Raw genomic sequence first — 20144 nt, forward strand, 5'->3', positions numbered from 1 at the left:
ATAATCTAATATACATAGCAGTCTCTTCTGTTATGTCACTGTAAAAATGGTTTTGCTTAGGTCCCATAAAAAAGAAATCTTTGACATGGACACCTTACTGAAGTTTGGACAGTTATTATTACATAAACAATATTATTAATATTGCTAATTATTGTTAATAACATTACAAATCAAAATCAAAGGAAAAAAGTTACCTGCAACATGAGCACCACCATAGATCAGATTGTTTTTGTATATCTTTTTCTTGAAGTCTTCACGCATCTCCACTTCACTAATCTAATGTACCATTGGGTTGAGCTCAACAACCTCAACAACCCGAGCTCTGAAGCTGTAGGGTGGTAAGGCTGGGCACGCACGTTCACGTAACATGCCTTCTGGGAAGGCTTCAGAAGCCTCCGGTGTCGCCCGGGTTCAGTTTGTTGAGGAGGGTAGTAGCGGTAGTACAACCCAGAGCTTGCAGGGCTTTGCGCTTATTCAGGTTCGCCATAGTCAGTGTGTTTCAAAGAAATGCCTTTACTTCGAGAGCCCAAACCTGGGGAAGTAGATATAACGAGGATTACGGAAAGCAGCATAACGAATCCTGTTTTTTCTAACTAAAATTATGAAAGCAGTGAGATTAGTCTCCATGAACCAAATTTTTCCTTAGGACTCAGGATTTAGAACAATCTTTCTCAACCTCAGCGCTCACTATTGACATTGGAGGCTGGGTAATTTGTTGTGGGAGACTTTTCTGTGCCTGACAGGATGGTCAGCAAAATCCCTGGCCTCCACACACTAGTCGCCAGCACTACTCCCCCAAGTTGTGACAACCAAAAATGCATCCAGACATTACTAAATGTCCCCCAGGGGGCAAATTGCCCCAGTTGAGAACCACTGGTCTAGATAAAGAATTGCCGGGGCGCCTGGGTGGCCCAGCCGGTTAAGCGTTTGCCTGAGGCTCGGGTCATGATCCCAGGGTCCTGGGATCGAGCCCCGTTATCAGGCTCCTTGCTCAGTGGGGAGCTGCTTCTCCCTCTTCTCCCCACTCGTGTTCTCTCTATCTCTGTCTCTCACATAAATAAATAAAATCTTAAAAAGAATTGCTGATCACCAGGACATCAATCTTTCTTCAGTAGAGAAAAAGTCACGGCAGAGTAATACAACCTTTTTGTCTGAATTCCTAGAATGGTAAAAGTCAAAACAATGAGATTACGTATATTGTGTGTTCAGTAAAGTAAGGCATTTGACAGTCTCATTATGGCCTTTTGGGGGAAATACGTCCTGACTGTTTAACTGTTTGAATAACCATACCCAAAGACTCTGTTAAGTAGGTTGAAATTCCCTTTACCATTGACATTGGTGCAGGAGTTCTCACTCGTAGCTGCATGTTGGAATCAGCTGGGGAACTTTAAAAAATTGCCAATATCATAAGTCTCCCTATGAGAGATTGTGATTTAATTGGTCTGAGATATAGTCTGGGCATCAAGCATTTTGATTAATCACAGGCGGACCTCATTTTACTGTGCTCGGCCGTGGGCGCTTCGCTGCTGTTGGGTTTTTACAAACAGGAGGTTTGGGGCAACCCCGCGTCGGCGCCTGTGGTCCGGCAGCAGGTGCTCACTTCCTATCTCTGTCACAGGCTGGTGATTCTCACAGTGTCGAAAACCTTTCCATTATTCGATGTTTATGATAATCTGTGCCAAGTGATCGTTGAGGCGCTAGTGTCATTGTTTGGGGGCGCCGCAGGCTGCACCCAGATAAGACGGCCGATTTAACCAATGTGTGTGTGACCACGGCTCCGCCGACGGCCGCTCCCCCGTCTCTCTCCCTCCCCGCAGGCCTCCCTCGTCCCTGAGCCACGGCGGTGTGGACATGAGGCCGGTTAATAACCCTATGACGGCCTCGAAGCGTCGGGTGAAGGGAAGAGTTGCACATGCGGGGCTGGGAGTGAGAGGCGAGCAGGGGTGAAGCTTAGCGAGGAAGGCGTATCCAGAGCTGACAGCCCGAAAGCCTGGGCCTCTCGCGCCAACGGTCCGCCGAGCTGTGAGCGCACAGGAAAAGTCGTTGGAGGAAATTAAAAGTGCGATTCCAGTGAACACACAGGCCGAGGAGAAAGCGAGCCGGCCTGCTGCTGGCGTGGACAAGGTCGGAGCGGTGTGGACCGAGCATCCGAGCAGCCAGCACAGCCCCTCCTGCTGAAGTCTAGTCCAGAGCAACGCCCCAACGCTCCTCCTGATTCTGGGAAGGCCGAGCCGGGGTCGGAGCTGCGGGAACGCAGCCTGGAGCCGGCAGGGGCTGGTTTGTGGGGTGTTGGCAAAGAAACCGTCTCTGTAACACAGAAGCGGCCGGTGAAGCAGCAGGGTCCCCAGAGGATGGAGCTCAGAAATTCCTGAAGGTGGCTACGCGACCAACCAACTTCCCACGTGGACGAGACTGCCTTCTACCGGGAGAGGATGCATCTGGGATGCTCATGGCTGGAGAGCAGGGCTCAGTGTCTGGCTTCCAAGCTGCAGAGAACAGGCTGCCTCTCTCGTTAGGGGCCAACGCCGCTGAGACTCTAGGTGAAGCCCATGCTCGTTGACCATTCCGAACATCGCAGGGCCCTTCAGGGTGATGCGGACTCTGCTCCGCCTGTGCTCTGGAAATGGCCCAGCCAAGCCTGGATGATGGCTTGTCTGCTTACAACAGGGTTGACTGAATGTCTAAAGTCCACCTTTGAGACCTGCTCGGAAAACAGATCCCTTTCCACAAACTGTTGCTCACTGACAATGCGCCTTTGCAGTTCCGCTTGTCTAAAGTTTTTTTAAAATAGAAACTACTACAAATGGTTACCACTTGCAACTATTTATCTGTGTGGCTCAGTATTTCTAATGTGTGAGCTGAATTTCATTTGTTGCTGAAACGGTGAAGAAACTGCAACTTGGTTTCATAATTTTTGTTTAACTCTAGCAGAGTTAGCATACAGTGTCGGATGTATAGTATAGTGATTCCAAACTTCCGTAGGTTCCTCAGTGCTCGTCATGGTAGGTGGACCCCTAGTCCCCTTCATCTGTTTCCCCGTGTGCACTCCTCCCCCCTACCCTAGTGACCTGCAGTGTGTTCTCTAGAGTTAAGAGTCTCTTTTTCCTTTGTTCGTTTGTTCTGTTTCTTAAATTCCACATATGAGTGAGATCATATGGTCTTTGTCTTTGATTGACTTATTTCACTTAGCATCATACTCTCTAGATCTATCCACGTCATTGCAAATGGCAAAATTTCATCTTTTTGATGGTTGAGTAATATTCCTGTGTGTGTGCACACACTCCTACCACGTTTTTATTCATCTTTCAAGGGACACCTGCGCTGCTTCCATTATATGGCTGCTGTAAGTAATGCAATGAACATAGGGGTGCATGTATCTTTTCGAATAAGTGTTTTCATATTCTTTGGGTAAATATCTAATAGTGGCATTACTGGATCATATGGTAATTCTATTTTTAATTTTTTGAGGAGCTGTTTTCCGTAGTGGCTGTGCTAGTTTGCATTCCCATCAACCGTGCTCGAGGGTTCCTTTTTCTCCACGTCCTTGCCGGCACTTGCTGTTTCTTGTGTTTTTGGTTTTAGCCATTCTGGCAGTGTGAGGTCGGACGTCATTGTGGTTTTGATTTGCATTTCCCTGATGCCGAGTGATGCTCAGCATGTTTTTGTGGATCTGTTGGCCATCTGGAGGTCTTCTCTGGAGAAATGTCTGTTCATGTCTTCTGCCTATTTTTAATTGATTGGGTTTTTTTGTTTTGTATGGTTTGGTTTGGTGTTGAGTTGTAAAAGTTCTTTATATATTTTAGATCCTGACCCTTTATAGGATATATTATTTGCAAATATCTTCTCCCACTTAGTTGGTTGTCTTTTAGTTTCGTTGATTGTTTCCTTTGCTGTGCAGAAGCTATTTGTTTTGATGTAGTCCCAACAATTTATTTTTGCTTTTGTTTTTCTTGCCTCAGGAGACAAATCTAGAAAAATGTTGCTATGTCCAATGTCAGAGAAATTACTGCCTGTGCTCTCTTCTAGGATTTCTATGGTTTCAGTTCTCACATTTACGTCTTTAATCCATTTTGAGTTTATTTTTTGTGTATGGTGTGAGGAAATGTTCCGTAATTTCTGATTTAGAATTTTATTGAAACAACTTCTAGTTCTCATTGGTTAACTTTATAACTAAATGTTAAAAACTGCGTAGTTACAAAAATTTTTATTACATAGAAGACATCTACAAACTGAAAAAAGGTTCAATATTAATAAAATGGATTTTAATAATTACTTTGCTAAGATCAAAATCAACAAATAGCTGCACAGATAAATGACCGAGGCCACCTAGGAAGAACATGGTATAGTGATAAGGATGGAGGCTCTTAAGTCCAACAACCATGTTTGCATGCAAGAGTCTCCATTTTTTAACAGTACAGTGGTTTCCATGTGTCAGAAAAATTGTGATTTTTCTAGCTCCTTAAATAGAGAGGTCAAGTCTGCTTCCCTCCCCCTGCCCCGAAACTGTAATGGGCTGCCTTAGAATGTGACCGACTGCTGGCTCTGAGCCAGATTTGAAGAGGTCTTTAGTGTTTTAGCTCTCCGGGACCTTTGCCACTGCTATGACAAGTCAGGTCACACTGCCACAGGATGAGAGACAATGTGGAGCAGAGTCAATCACCCCAGCTAAGGCTGACCTTGCCTAGCCAGCCAACCCTAGATGCATGCGGAAGCCCACCAGAGATAGCCAGACCTGATCCAGAACAAAGAATTAACAAGCCTGGAGCTACGGACTTGTGAGCAATCATAACAAGATATCGTTTGAAGCCACTGAGTTTTGGGGTGGTCTGTTACACAGCAACAGCTGGTACAATGCTTAAAAATGATGCTGTGATGATAAAATGACACAAAGCATGTAATATCTACAGCACATTGCTGGACATATAGTAATCAGGACTAAACTAATCATGGCGGTTTCTGCTATTGCTGTTGTTTTATAATGGCTACATAGCAACATTTTTTTTTTAAAAGATTTTAATTATTTGAGAGAGAGACACACAGCAAGAGAGGGAACACAAGCAGGGGGAGTGGGAGAGGGAGAAGCAGGCTCCCCGCAGAGCAGGGAACCCGATGTGGGGCTCGATCCCAGGACCCTGGGATCATGACCTGAGCCGAAGGCAGACGCTTAACGACTGAGCCACCCAGGCGCCCCATACATAACAACATTTTTTAATAATGGCTTTATTAAGATTCACAAACCATGAAATCAGTATCTTTAAAGTATACAATTCAGTGGGTTTTTAGTACATTCACAGAGCCATGTAATCACTATCGCTACCTAATGTTAGAACATCCTGGTCACCCCAAAGAGAAACCCATCAGTGGTCACTCTCCATTCTCCCCTCTCCCAGTCCCTGGCAACCACTAATCTAATTTACTGTCTCAATAGATTTACCTATGGTGGACATTTCAAATAATTAGAATTATATTACAGGTAATCTTTTCTGATAGCCTTTTTCTTCATGTAAAGATTCACCCATGTTATAGCATTTATCAGAACTTCATGTATTTTTAGTGCTGAATAGTATTCCACTGTATGGCTACACCAGCTTGGTTTATCCATTCATCGGTGATGGACATTTAGATTGTTTCCACGTTTTGGCTCTTAGGAATATTGCTGCTGTGAGCATTTGTGAACAGTTTTTGTGTGCACGTATGTTTTCATTTTCTTGGATACATAACTGGGTGTATAGTAGAATTCCTGGGTCATTTGGAAACTATGTGTTTAATCTTTTGAGGAACTACCAAACTGTTTTCCAAAGTAGCTGTACCAATTTACAGCCCCCCCCCCCCAGCAGTGTATGAAGATTCCAGTTTTTCTACATCCCCCAACACTTGCTATTGTCTGTTCTTTTGACTTCAGCTATACTTGGGAGCATGAAGTATATCACATTATGTTTTTGATTTGCATTTTCCTAGTGACTTGTGGCATTGAACATCTTTTCAAGTGCTTATTGGCCATTGTATATCTTATTTGGAGAAATGGCTCTTTAAATCCTTTGCCTGTTTTGAGTTGGTTGTCTTTTTATTGTTGAGTTGTAAAGAATTCTTTATATATTAAGTTCTCTTTTAAGAGTCTTACTGTTTTAGCACTTCCATTTAGATCTATGATCTCTTTGAGTTACTTTTTGTGTATGATGTGAGGTAGGGGTCCAATTTAATTTTTTTTTGAGGCAAAGGAAAATGAGGGTTTCAAAAGTGACTATTTGATTGCTGGCTCATGCAGGAAACAAATAGTACTATCATTCTCCAAAAGATAAAATACTTAGGGAGAACCAGGCTTTGATTTTTAGTTTTGTCCTTATTGAATTTTTTTTTTTTTTTTTGAAGTATAGTTGACATAGTTACTTTAGTTTCAGGTGTACATGATAACGATTCAACAAGGTTTTTTTGTTTGTTTTTAAGATTTATTTCAGGGAGAGGGAGCACGAGCAGGGGGAGGGGGGGGAGAGAGGGAGAGAGAATCTCTCTCTAGCAGACTCCATGCTGAGTGTGGAACCTGACAACGGGTTCCATCCCACGACCCTGAGATCATGCCTGAGCTGAAATCATTAGTTGGACGCTTAACTGTCTGAGCCAACCCCAACAAGTTTATACGTTATTCTGTGCTCACCACAAGTGTAGCTACCATCTGTCACCATACAACCTATCATTGAGTATGTCCCTCTATGCTGTATGTTTTAGTCCTGTGACTTATTTATTCCATAACTGGGAGCCTATATCTCCCACTCCCCTTTACCTATTTCGCTCATCCCTTGACCCCCTCTCCAGCAATCATCAGTTTGTTTTCTATGGGTTCATTTCTGCTTATTTGTTTGTTTATTCATTTGTTTTGTTTTTAAGATTTCACATATAAGCGAAATCATGATATTTGTGTTTCTCTGACATGTTCAGTTAGCATAATACACTCTAGGTCCATCCATATGGTTGCAGATGACAAGATCTCATCCTTTTTTATGACTAATAGTCCATTATACACACGCGCACACACGCCCCCATCTATCACTGGACATGTGGATTGTTTCCTTATCTTAGCCATTGTAAGTAATGCAGCAGTAAACATAGGGGGTCATGTATCTTTTTGAATTAGTGTTTTGAATTAGTGTTTGAATTTGAATTAGTATTCTTTGAGTAAATACCCACTTCAATTTAATTATTTTACCTGTGGATATTCAGTTGTCCCAGCACCATTTGTTGAAAACATTCTTCTTTCCCCCACTGAATTGTCTTGACACCTGTGTTGAAAATCAACTGATTGTGACATAAGGAATTCTTTCTGAACTCTCAGCTCTACCCCACTGACTCATGGATGTGGGTCAGACGCATGTAATCTATAGACATATGCTAATAGCACACTGTCTTAATTACTGTGGCTTTGTAGTAAGTTTTGAAATCAGGAAACGGAACCCTCTAACTTTGTTCCTTTTTTTTAAGGTTATTTATGCTTTTATAGGTCTATGGAGTTTCCATATGAATTTTGAGATCAGCTTGACAATTGTCATAAAAAATGTTGCTGGGATTTTGATAACTATTTTTTTTTTAAGAGAACTGATGGGGCACCTGTGTGGCTCAGTTAAGCGTCTGCCTTCAGCTCAGGTCAAGAGCCTTGCATCTTCTCCCTCTCCCACTCCCCCTGCTTGTGTTCCCTTTCTTGCTGTGTGTCTCTGTCTGTCAAATAAATAAATAAAATCTTATAAAAAAGAAAAAAGAGAACTGATGATTTTAATGAACTGCATTCTCAATGAAACAATGATGTGATAGAACGTTTAAAAAGTCACTTTTGGTGTGCCTGGGTGGCTCAGTTGGTTAAGCGTCTCCCTTCGGGTCAGGTCCTGGGATCGAGTCCCGCATCGGGCTCCCTGCCCAGCAGGGGGGTCTGCTTCTCCCTCCCCCTCGGCTCCTCCCCCTGCTTGTGCTCTCTCTCACTCTGTCAAATAAATAAATAAAATCTTTTAAAAAAAATAGTCACTCTTAAAATAGAAAATCTAAAAACGATAGGTCATACCTAAAGAGTATTGATAAGTTATGTGGGGAAGGGACTTGTATTGTGTAATGATTGCTTTAAAAAACTGTAGGCATTTAGCCAGGAAAGGAAAAAACTGAGCACATAACTACCTTCAGTTCATCACGTGGAAAATGGCTTATAAAACCCAAGAGGACTGGGACAGTGAATGGAAGCTGCAGGGAGACATTTCAGCTCAGATTGTGAAAGAATTTTCCAGAAAAGCTGTCTGAAAACCATGTGGCCTGTGTTTGAGTTCCCCCGGACTGGACATGTTCAGGCCCTTGATGATGGACAACATACCATGCGATTTCATTCATGTAACATCCTTGAAATGACAAAATCACAGCAATGGAGAACAGATGAGTGGTTGTCAGGGGTTAAGGAGCGGGAGGGAAGTGGGGGCGACTCGGAAAGGACAACATGAGGGGTCCTTGAGATGCTTGAGGTGATGGAAATGTCCTGCCCATGAGCTCTGTGGACGTCTGCGTCTGGGCGTGCGCTCGCAGTGCGTCCTGTGACCACCGGGGATGCCCTGGGGAGAGGGCGCGGAGTTTTTCTTTCAACTGCAGGTGGCTCTACAGTGACCTCCAGTACAAGTTAAATTCGAAAAACAAACTGATTTTTGTGATCCCTGAAGTCTTAGTCTTAGCATATAGTCTTTGGGATACCTTTCTAGATTTGGTACGGGCCTTTTCTGATTTCCGTCTCAGTATGCATTTGCGCTTCCTATGTGAGAAGACTTTTATTTTAGAAAGAGGACTCTAACTTTCATCAGAGTAGTGGCAAAACTTCAAATACAGTGGTGAGCAAGTATCCCTTCCAGTGCCCCTGGCAAATCTTCAGATGGCTTAAAGACTAAGGAAATGACTCGTCTCTGGGATTTGTTTGTTTTATACCCATTTAAAACAAAGCATGGGATCGGAGAGAGGGCTCTTCTGTCTTGGAAGAGAAGTGGACAATCTACCTTTGATTTATCTTTGATTTTACCATGAGTCATTTGTTCTGTTGTGGTAAAAGATGCAGAACGTGAAATTTACCATAATTTTTAAGTGTGCGGTTCCATGAGGTCACACCCACATTATTGGGCAGCTGTCACCACCGTCCGTCCCCATAAGTCTTTTCATCTTGTGCCATCAGTATGTTCTCACAGGAACTCTGTCCCCATACCTACCTTCCAGTAATAAGCCAGTCTAATCTGTGCTCCTGCAAAGGACGTGGAAAACCTGAAAGGAGAAATTAGTACTGGTGGCTGTGAGCCTTTATCTTGCACTGCCCTGATTTGTATATGCCCCAGAAAGTGGAATCAGCAAATATTCCTCTCTTCTGCTTACATGTGGCCTGTCAAGATTTATTCTGCAAACGGGTATTTTAAAGGACAAAGGAAAACATGGTTTAGTCCAGGTTGTTTGATTTGAGATCAAACTTTTAAGATTCCCCACCTAACTCCCTTGTTTTTAAAGTAATTTCCATTTTTAAAATATTTATTTATTTATTTGATAGAGAGCATGCAAGCATGTTCATAAGCAGGCGGGGCAGAGGGACAGGAAGAGACTCTAAAGCAGACATGGGGCTCGATCTCACCACCATGAGATCACGACCTGAGCCAAAACTCAGAGTCAGACGCTCAGCCAACTATGCCACCCAAGCACCCCTAAAGTAACTTCTATTATTTGTGTGTGTGTAGCCTTTACCTTTAAAAAGCCACGGGGAAATATTGAAGGATTTTAAGCAAGACTTTAGTGGAAAGAATGGATGGAGAAATTCATGGCTGGAAGCTGGTAGACTAATTGTTTTAATATGGATACAAGATGGTAGTGTCCTGGGATAGAGAGCTGATCACATTTTCCTGACCAGCATTTCCCATAATATCTAAAACATGGCCAGAATAATGGCCCCAATGACCACAGGCACACCTATGGGAAGAATTGACCTCAGGACCCTGTCATCTGCTTTTTTCTCTCCAGGAGCCATCCCCCCTCTTCAAAAGATACAGCCCACAGCTGTCTGTATTGGAATGCATTGGGAAGACTGGGGAAGCAGGGTTGGGCGGGCCAGACATTGTTGGAGTCACATCAGGTCATAAGTAGTTTTGGAGTAGAGAAAGTTGAGGTTGAGTGGAGGGCTCGGGGTTGGAGATGAGCTGATGTGGAGGGTTAGAATTGCCGTTGGCAGTTAGCTGTCGTGGTTGGGGGAAGACAGTGCTGGGGGCAGGGAGCTGAGGTGGTTTAAGTGTGGGAGGACTGAGAAGAGCCGAGATGAAGAAAATTGAACTGGTTGGAGATGGGCATTGGGTGGTTTTGGGCGCCAGGTGATGGTCAGTGTCAGGTGGTATTGGGTACCAGGCGGCGATGGATGTTGGGTGGTGTTGGACACCGGGTGTTTGTGTCATCAGTTGCCAAGACCACTCCCACCATCTGATGGCCTAGGAGGACTTGGAAATGAGCACATAGTCATACTTACGGCTGTGACTTATTACAGGGAAAGGGGACGGTGCCTGGTCAGCAAAGGGCAAGGCCCATCGGGCAGAGTGGAGGAAAGCAGGTACAAGCTTCAAGAGTCCTTTCCCACCAGAATCCCACAGGACACAATGACGTCAGCAGCAAATTGTGACAACACGCGTGAAATGGTGCCGGCCAGTGAAACTCAGTTTCCAGGGAGTCTAAGTGCCTGGGGTTGGGCACTGGTCAGGTAGTCATCATTGGCCTGGCGGGTACTGAAATGCCCGACTCTGAGAAGGGAAAGCAGGTGTTCAGCCTAAGCCATGCTGTGTGTGTAAGTAGTTCAGGCCCAGTGACCCACTCTTCCCCGTTCTAGGGCTGTTGGGAACTCTCCGGAAGTCCAGGTGCCCAGACAGCTGCTCCGAGAGCCGCAGGCGAGCAGCGGGCGAGCAGGCCTTGCTGAGGACAGCAGTCCCCTGCCTGCCCTTCAGCTCTGCGGTCCTGGCTGGCGGCCGGTGGTGCTGGCGGGCTGAGTGGGACAGCAGGGGAGAAGGTGCAGGGCAGAGTTAAGGAGAGCAGATAGCGCGCAGGGAACACAGGGGACCGCCCCCTGCCTGTGGGCTAGTAAGACTTCATCCCCGGGCCTGGGCCTGTGCTCACAGCCACCTCCTTAACTCCACTAGCATCCAGGAGAATGAGAGAGTATTTTGCAACAGTGGAGTTCCAAGGATTCAAAGACCAAGAGAATTTGGGTTAAAATGAAGTAACTAGTTTTTTCGAAGACTTTATGCTAACATGTATTGTCTTCAAGAAAGAAATAGCTGCTCAGCATTTCTCAAATTTCTCAGCCATGGAGCAGTGGTGCATCTTATGCCCAGTTAGCCCTCTGCCCAACTCATGCCGGGGACTGCTGCTGGTGGCCGGGGGCCCTCCCACACAGCACAGCAGCCCTGGAAGGCCATAGGGGGGGCGGGGCAGGTCAGGCTGGGGGACCGCTGCGTGTTCCGTGGAAGCACATGCCTTGAATGCCTGACTTAAGGAATGCATTGGCATCTTCATTGAGGAGTAGACTTGGAAACTAAACACTTTGTGTCTTCTCTTGACTACTGGTAAGAGCCCTGGGTCAGAGACCGTCGCAGCTTTGTTCACCCACTTACTCACAGGGCCCGACGCAGCGTGTGCTCAGTAACAGCCGAGTAAATGCTGCTGCCGGCCAAAGATTTGGGGTGGAAGCGAGGTGAAAATGATGAGCCAAAATGAAGCAATAATTACCTGGAGATCAGATTTAGGCATGTTATCACTACTGAATATTGAGAGTTGCATTTAAGTATTTTAAACATCTTTTAGCTCTCAAGAGATTAGGGTTGTTTTTTTTAATTTTTTTTTTTTAGATTTTATTTATTTATTTGAGACACGGAGATAGGGGGAGAGAGAGCATGAGCAGGGGGAGAGGCAGAGGCAGAGGGAGAAGGAGGCTCCCCGCTGAGCAGGGAGGCCGATGTGGGGGCTCCATCCCAGGACCCTGGGATCATGACCTGAGCTGAAGGCAGACGCTTAACCATCTGAACCACCCAGGCGCCCCGAAATTAGGGTGTTTTTTATGAAATATTTTCAACATACAAATGAATATGTATAACACACATAATATAAAATTAGTAAACTAAAACTCCTGTACCCATTACCCAGTGTTAAAAATAGCGCATTCCCAGTCTCGCTGTGTGCCCTGGCCCACCTCCTCCCGAGAGGAAGCCCCATTCTCCACGTGCTATCCTTCTGCTTTCCTCTTTCGGTTTTATTACATGTATGTCTATCCCCCAGTGAATGAATTAGGTTTTACACTTCTGAATTTTACATAAATTATGTTGTATACAATAGTTCTCACACAGTATTAGTCATCAAGATTCATCAATGTCCTGCATGTAACTGCAGTCAATTCTTTTATTTGCCGTGTGGTGTTTCATTGTATGACCGTATCTGTTTACCCACTCCTCTGTCAGTGGGTATTTGGGCTTTTTACAGTTTTTGATTAGTCATACTCTACAGTCAACTGTGTTATACATATTTCCCAGTGCACATGTGTTTTTCTGGAATCAATACCAAGGAGTAGAATACATGGGTCATAGACCTGTACATTTTCAACTTTGCAAGACAATGCCAGATGTGTTTTCCAAGGTGATTGTACCCCCACCCCCCCGGACAGTGCCCTCCCGACAGTGCCCCCCCCCCCATGCTGCATGGTCTCCGGCACATTTCCTGTTGTCTTTCTCATTTTTTCCAACACCGAGGCTGAATGGTGTCTCACCAGTTCCATGACTTGTAATGAGGATGAAAGTCTTTTCATGGGTTTACTAGCCATTTGTTTCCTGTCCTATGAAATGTCTTACTTGGGTTTTCTGCTCTTTTGTTTTTTGTTTCGGTCAATTTATAGGCTTTCTGTTTCTACTCTAGATAGAAGTCCATCGTGCCAATCCATTGCCTGGTTGCAGCTTGCCTCTTCACTTGGCTTGAGATCATAGCCACGATGCTGAAAAGGATGACAAGGCTTGTCTCCGGGGCCCAGCAGGTGAGTCCTGGCTGACCTCACAGCTTTGTGCAGACTGTCTTTAGGTAGAATTCTTGTTTCTAGATGATTCACTGTATCCAGAATAGTGTGCTCTGGAGAACCTCTGCTGCCAAGTGCTTTTAATTTCATTTTACTTGAGAGGACACCACAGCTCCATCCCTCTGTGAGTGACAGCCCTCAGTACAATAATGGGGCTTGGGGATGTACCCTCATTGGAAATTAACATTTAAAAAAGAAATAGCTAGGGACGTCTGGGTGGCTCAGTTGGTTAAGTGACTGCCTTCAGCTCAGGTCATGATCCTGGAGTCGCAGGATCGAGCCCCACATCGGGCTCCCTGCTCAGCGGGGAGTCTGCTTCTACTTGTCCCTCTGACCCTCCCCCCTCTCAGGCTCTCTTTCTCTCAAATAAATAAATAAAGGGGCACCTGGGTGGCCGTTAGCGTCTGCCTTCGGCTCAGGTCATGATCCCGGGGTCCTGGGATCGGGCCTCGCTTCGGGCTCCCTGCTCGGCGGGAGGCCTGCTTCTCCCTCCCCCACTCCCCCTGCTTGTGTTCCCTCTCTCGCGGTGTCTCTCTCTCTGTCAAATAAATTAATAAAATCTTTAAAAAAATAAAATAAAATCTTTAAAAAATAAAAAAGAAATAGCTAAATAAGCTTGATGGCAGTTATCTTTATTAACCTTTATTATTATCTAATTGGATTAATGGTTATCCTCCCTTAATGAACTATTTAAAAGAAAAAGAAGTGGCTTCTTTAGACTTTTAGCATTTGATAGTTGAATAAAATAGTAAAATCATGTATAAAAAGGACCTTGTGTTGCTTTACTTCATTCATGGAGCAGATATTTTCTCAGTACCTTCCATGGGACAGGTACTCCAGATTCTAAGATGACTCATTTCACATTAATGGTTATGATTTGTTGGGCTTTATTAGGTGCCAGGCACATCGCGAAGTGCTTTATCTCTTTAAATCTTCATGTCCAGCCCAGCAGGTAGGAAATACCTTTGTTTCACAGGTACAGAAACTGAGGATTAGCAAGGCTAGGTAAATTGCCTGCAGGAACATTCTATGAGGTTTGTGGAGCCCAGGCTGTCTCACTGCAAAGCCTGTGGCCCTGAGCGCTGTGCTTTGTAGCCTTTTGTGGTCCTTGTTGTCCAGGACGTCAGAAGCCAGTAGCAGAGTCCGTGCTGTTACAGCCGCGGGTACCCTGGGCTCACAGGGCCTGCAGGGAGCACCCCCAGACTCGATCCCGAAAGGCGAGAGCCCCGGCAGTACTCGTCACGTCCATCTCACCCTTTTGGGACGGATTAGACTGCCTAGAGGAAGACCCCTTCCTTCCGTAGGACGCTCCCTCTTTTTCCCAGGGGTTCATGATAAAACTTGTAAGGTAAAATAACCCATGGTTAAGAAATAAAATGAAAAAGCAAGGATCAACAGAGGGACAGATTGGGGCCTCAACTATTTCCATTAAAAGGCTAAAATCTGTTCTTAATGGCAGACGGGAACGACCTGCGTCCAAACTGCAGTGAGGAGTCAGTGGGAAGAATTTTGTGCTTTTTGTAGATTGATTCAAAGTAACCTCGATGGGGTCATGACTGCTGTTCTTTCGGGAACTGCCCGGTCTTCATTCCAGAGCTGTGCAGGGCCGATGGTACACATGGTTGTTTTCCCCGGAAACACGAGACTCTCTGGGTGGTGCCGTATATAACATTGTAAGAAGTAAGGAATCCATTTTGCTAGGTCTTAATTTGCTGCAAAAAGCATTTAACTAAAAACAAAACAAAACAAAAAAAACAGGATTTGTGTAGAAATACCACCACCTTGTGGCCCTTGAATATCTTTAATTTTTTATCTGCTGCTTTTTTTTGTAAAGACCTGATGCTTTGTCTCTGGTAGAATGGAGCACACAGAGCAGCTCTGGGGCATTGCGTTCAGACTCCTGCGCTGACGCCCCAGACCCCGGGCTCCCATTGACTCTTCATCTTTCCTAGTCCAAAAGATTTGTCCTCCCTAATAGAATGTTTAAGCCCAGCTAATCAGAAAGCGTGGCTGAAGGGCACCAGGCTGGCTCATTCGGGAGAGTGTGCGACTCTTGATCTCGGGGTCGTGGGTTATAGACCCACATTGGGTTGTAAGGATGACTTAAAATAGATAAATAATATAAAAAGAAAAAGCATGGCTGATTCCCAGCTACCATCAAGGTAGGTCTCAGAGACTCGGCATGAGAATCAAGGCCATGGTGCTGACTTCACCTGCCTTTCTAGTTCTTTGTAAACTCTGTTTCCCAGCCATACAGTGCTGCCATCTTCTCCTTTCTTCGTGAGGCCTCTATCCTTCAGCTCAGTTTGGTGGGGGGGGGCGGTTCTCCAGGTAGCATTTTCTCAGCCTTGTCTCCTGAAATCCTACACCCCGACCACTCAGTTCCGGGTTCCGGTGTGCAGCTTAGTGAGCTGCCAGTCGAGCAGTTTCTCTCACTTAGCCGGAGGCTTCCTCATTCGCCGTCCTTAACCAGAGAGTCTTATTCCAGGGCACAGCCAGCAAGAAAAGGGTTGCGGGCATGTCATGATTGCTGTCAAATATCTGCACGGGCCCCGTGAGGACAGAGGTGGCTGTGATGGCCGTCTGGCTGCCGTCCACGGCCGTGGGCCGGAGTGCAGGAGGACGCGGCCCGCTCCAGGCTGCCGGTGGCCGTGCCTGGCCCCTGAACCTTCTCTAGCAGATGGCTTTGCTTCCGCGTGGGACAGAGCTCGGCCAGAGCCAGGCAGGCTGCAGCAGATTCAGAGGATGGACAATGTGATTGGACGTAGACAATTGTAAAAATAAGGGTTCCTTGGACATAACACTAAACTGTGTATTAGTGACAGTTTCCCTGTTGTAGATGGGGCTTAAAACCTCAGTTTTGTAGCAGGCATAAAAAGCCTGCTAATTGCAGGGGCGCCTGGGTGGCTCAGTTGTTAAGCGTCTGCCTTCGGCTCAGGTCGTGATCCCAGGGTCCTGGAATCAAGTTCCACATCAGGCTGCCTGCTCAGCGGGGAACCTGCTTCTGCCTCTTCCCCTCTGCTCATCATGCTCTCTGTCAAGTAAATAAATAAATCTTTATTTTTTTAAAACATTTTATTTATTTATTTGAGAGAGAGCACAAGCAGGGAGGAGGGACAGAGAGAGGGGGAGAAACAGAATCCCCACCGAGCAGGGAACCCCATGCAGGGCTTGACCCCAGGACCCTAAGATCATGACCTGAGCCAAAGGCAGATGCTCAACCAACTGAGCCACCCAGGCGTCCCTAAATAAATCTTTAAAAAAAAAAAAAAGCCTGCTAATTCCAAAACATGAAAATGATTTCTTTTATAGTTGGACCCTGGACGTTTTTTGCACGGGGAGCCCCAGGCCCCCCAAAGCCTTGCTGCTCACCTGGATAACCAGGTTCCAGATGAGAGCCCCAGAGCCACTTCCTGCACCAGTGAGGCTGACCCGGTGAGTTGCTAGTATGTATGTAGATATTTTTGTAGGTCTTATAATTTGTGTTGCTGTCATTTTACATATCAGGAAAACTGAAACCCAGAGAAGCGAAGCAGATTTGCCTGTAGTCAGACATTGCACCCAAGACAGCGTTCTGGAGTCCACATCAGCCTCCTCCCTGTCCGAGGCTGTGGGAACAAAAACCTCAGACAGGCCAGTCCACACCGGATTTAACCCCTGCCACTGAAGGCCACTCGTGCCCAGGACTTCGTCGGGCACAAAGCGGGTCAATTCCTTAGAAGTTACGTGTGGTAGTTATTGATCTTACTGTAGGGTGGGTTGGCAGACTTTTCTCCTTACAGACCAGATAGTCAGTATTTTAGGTTTAGGAGCCAAAGTGGTCTCTGTCACAGCTACTTAGCTCTACCATAAACAAGTGGGTGGGGCTTCACAAAACAGTAATTACTACATAAATAATTATAAGTAAAATAAGTAAATATATAAGACAAATAAAAGCTTATTTACAAAAATGGCTAGCCAGCTGTTGTCAACCAGCCCTTAAAGAAATCAACTTGCCCAGGATCGCGTGGCTGGGCAGCTGGAGAACCCAGTTCTCCCGTTGGCCAGGCTGGTGCTATTTTCCGCCTTTCTAGGTGGGTTTCCTAGTGTGTGGAGGGGAACAAACCTGATTTGGTGAGAACAGCACTGAAAGTGAGGTTTGTCAGCAGAAGCCAGGGTTCTGGTAGCATCCAGTGTTGCATTTGCTCCTTCCCCAGCATGGTGGTGGCCTCTCCTCCGTGACAGTACTCGTGTGGTCTGGGCATAAACGTGAAGGGAGCCAGTCCCCTCCCTCTCCCTTCTTGCACCTGCCCCGCCTTCACCTGCACTGTGCACGCCGAAGGGAGGCCGGAACTCAGTACCCAGGACACCAGCTCCGGGGGGGGGGGGGGGGGGTCGTGATGTCTCTGGCACTCACCTACTTTCAGAAGCATGAACTAAATTGAATGAGGGAAGTCACTGAAGTGTCTTTCAGCTTTCCTTGAAATCCTAGTCCGTTTTTGGCCAGTTCCTCTGGGGTTTCTATGGAAACAGTGGTGTGCAGATGATCTTGTCACATGACCGGCGCATCTCCATACACAGCGCAGAAGAATCCAGATGGCAGGAATTGTCTCTGTTACCTCCACATGCAGGTTTACGTTGCCGAGCAACTGGCTTCGTCGTGGAGCCAACAGCCGCTTTATAGACACACTGTGGATTTGAGGACATCCACCAGCATTTTTTGTCTAAGATAAGAAATGAAAGACATCTTTTCCAGCCCTGAGAGATTCCAGTCAGTCCTTAATACGGTCTCGCAGGCCCTTTCCACTTCTGGAAAGTGCCTGTCCCTTTGTGGCCCGCCTGTAGCTGTCGGCGTCTTTGTTTCCCAGGCCCGGCACGGGGAGCAGCACGAGGGCCGGCACTACCGCATCCCCCTGCAGGACCTCGGGACGGTCTTCCCCCACGGCCTGCCTCCTCGCTTCGGCATGCAGGTGCTCCAGACCGGGCGGGGTCCCAGGGAGCTCGGGACACGCGCTGTTGCGGGCAGAGGGTGGGATTAAATGAGTACGAAGCTATAACATGAAATTTGAATCTAAAACAGACAGATTTGGCTGTTGATTATCTTTTGTAAATAGTGCTGTTCCTGTAATTACTTTAAGTCAGTGTGTGTTTGTGGCTCACCATTGAAGGCAGGCAAAATATTCTTAGATAAGTAGTACCCTGCTGTTTTCCTTGTTACCTACCTGACAGATTTCTAGAAACTTTGGCATTCAAATAATTGTTTATAATGAATTTAATATTTGCCTTAGTAAAATACCATGAAAACAATTAGCATGCTGTAGAAAAAACAAAATCATGATCTATTCCTGAGCCAAATAGAAGTGATATTTGGATTTAGATGCATTATTGTTCTTCATTCTCATGGATTTTCAGAAAATGTAGTTTTGTGGCTATAACTTCAACCCAAACCTCTAATCTTGGGTCGCTTTATAGCCGTTGAAAGAATTCAGGATCAACTGCAGGCATGGTTGTTGGCATAATTGGTTCTCTTGACTCACTCCCGCTGAATTCCTGTCAGCCTCAAAGATGGTTCCTTCTCACTGAAATAGCAGACTGGACCGTGCAGGTGATTTTTAGCTTCAGAGCCAGAGGATCGCACTCCTTCCATGTCCTTTATTTCAAGAGATTAGATGAGACACCAGTAAGGGAGCTAATTCTAGACATGGATAGCCTTGTCATCAAAACTGTTAAATTGGGGTGGGGCGTACTTAAATTTGGAAATAGGATGCAACCAGAAGAAGTCACTTGTAATGGTGCTTAGACCACTGGCGTCTGCCGCGCAGCTTCTAGCTTCTGCACTGTAACCATCTCCAGTTGCTTTCAGACTGGCCTGGCCACCAGGGCTTTGGAGGGTATTACTCATACATTCTTTCCATTTACATGAAGGCCAACTCCCTCCCCATTGTTTGTGTATTTTAGCACTGTCATATTGCCTAATATGGCATTTCTGTTTTAATATCTGTATCATGTTTTCGAAGGTTTCACTTTCCATTAAGTTTGAACTTGCCTGTCAAGTCCTCCAATCCAGTTGTGCGGTTAGGATTTCTGTAAAAATTCCAACACCATCGGGGCGCCTGGCTGGCTCAGTCAGTTGAGACTGCAACTCTTGGTTTCGGCTCAGGTCATGATCCCAGGGTCGTGGGATCGAGCCCCAGTTCGGGCTCTGTGCTCAGCAGGGAGTCCGCTTGGGTCCCCCCCCACCCCCCCTTTGTGCTTGTGCACTCTGTCAAATAAATCGTTAAAAAAGAAAATACCAACACTATTTTAATCCTTATCTACTTGTGAATAGTACTTGTTAAGTATTTGTTCTTATTAAAAGACATCATTAAATCCTTTATCTGCAAATTACTGTCACACATATCAGTGCTTCCCAGATTTTTCCACCAAAGTATTCCTGGTGACAAAAAGGGATTGAACCTTGTGTGTCAGTTCTCTGGCGTCCTGTGTGGCCCCCGGGCTGTGGGCCCCCCAGTCACACCTGCTCCTGAGCTGTCATATATGTGTTTCTAGAGAAAAGTCCAGATACCTAGAAGAATGAGCTAAAAATAGATTTAAAAGAATTAACATTTATTCAGTATTTACTATGTATCAGACACTTAGTTAAACATTTTACATTCTTTTAAGATGGTAATCCTAAATGGATTATTAGCTATGTGACAAGATGGCTATCGCTTATTTGTAGATTTCAGTTTACTGATGTGATATATCTCGGCTTCATTAACAGAAATCATCAGAAGGTGCCTATTGTGTTACTTGGTGTTCTAGCTGAATTCTGTGGATAGATTTTCCAGTTCAGTACTAGCCCAGCCTCTCAGCGTGCAGTTGGGCGCTCTGGTCGCCGTATTAGGCTCAGTGCCCCACGCCCCACCCCGCCCTCCTTCCTTATTTTGCCAGGTGAGGACATTCAACGAAGCTTGCCTGATGGTGAGGAAGCCAGCCCTAGAGCTTCTGCGTTACCTGAAAAACACCAACTTTGCTCACCCAGCCGTGCGGTATGTTCTCTGTATCCTTTGCTGCCTGCCGGAGCCGTCCTGACCACTGA

At 45.7% G+C, this 20144-nt stretch overlaps 1 protein-coding gene across 2 annotated transcripts in view; it reads left to right on the forward strand.

Moving 5' to 3' along the window:
• DAP3 (death associated protein 3) overlaps positions 1–20144 on the forward strand; it is a 32742-nt gene that overhangs the window by 4736 nt on the left and 7862 nt on the right. The window contains exons 2-5 of one of the 2 annotated variants that reach the window (XM_028090087.2): positions 12931–13045; positions 16397–16519; positions 17932–18033; positions 19997–20105. In XM_028090087.2, coding sequence (XP_027945888.1) covers positions 13004–13045; positions 16397–16519; positions 17932–18033; positions 19997–20105 — 376 coding nt within the window. In that variant the 5' untranslated portion in view covers positions 12931–13003. The remainder of the gene's footprint in view (positions 1–12930; positions 13046–16396; positions 16520–17931; positions 18034–19996; positions 20106–20144) is intronic. The other variant, XM_028090088.2, reaches the window with a different exon arrangement.

Source organism: Eumetopias jubatus, unplaced genomic scaffold, assembly GCF_037043125.1.
Source record: "Eumetopias jubatus isolate StellerSeaLion01/CBP00866 unplaced genomic scaffold, mEumJub1_p1.0 scaffold_12, whole genome shotgun sequence".
NCBI classification, from domain to species: domain Eukaryota; kingdom Metazoa; phylum Chordata; class Mammalia; order Carnivora; family Otariidae; genus Eumetopias; species Eumetopias jubatus.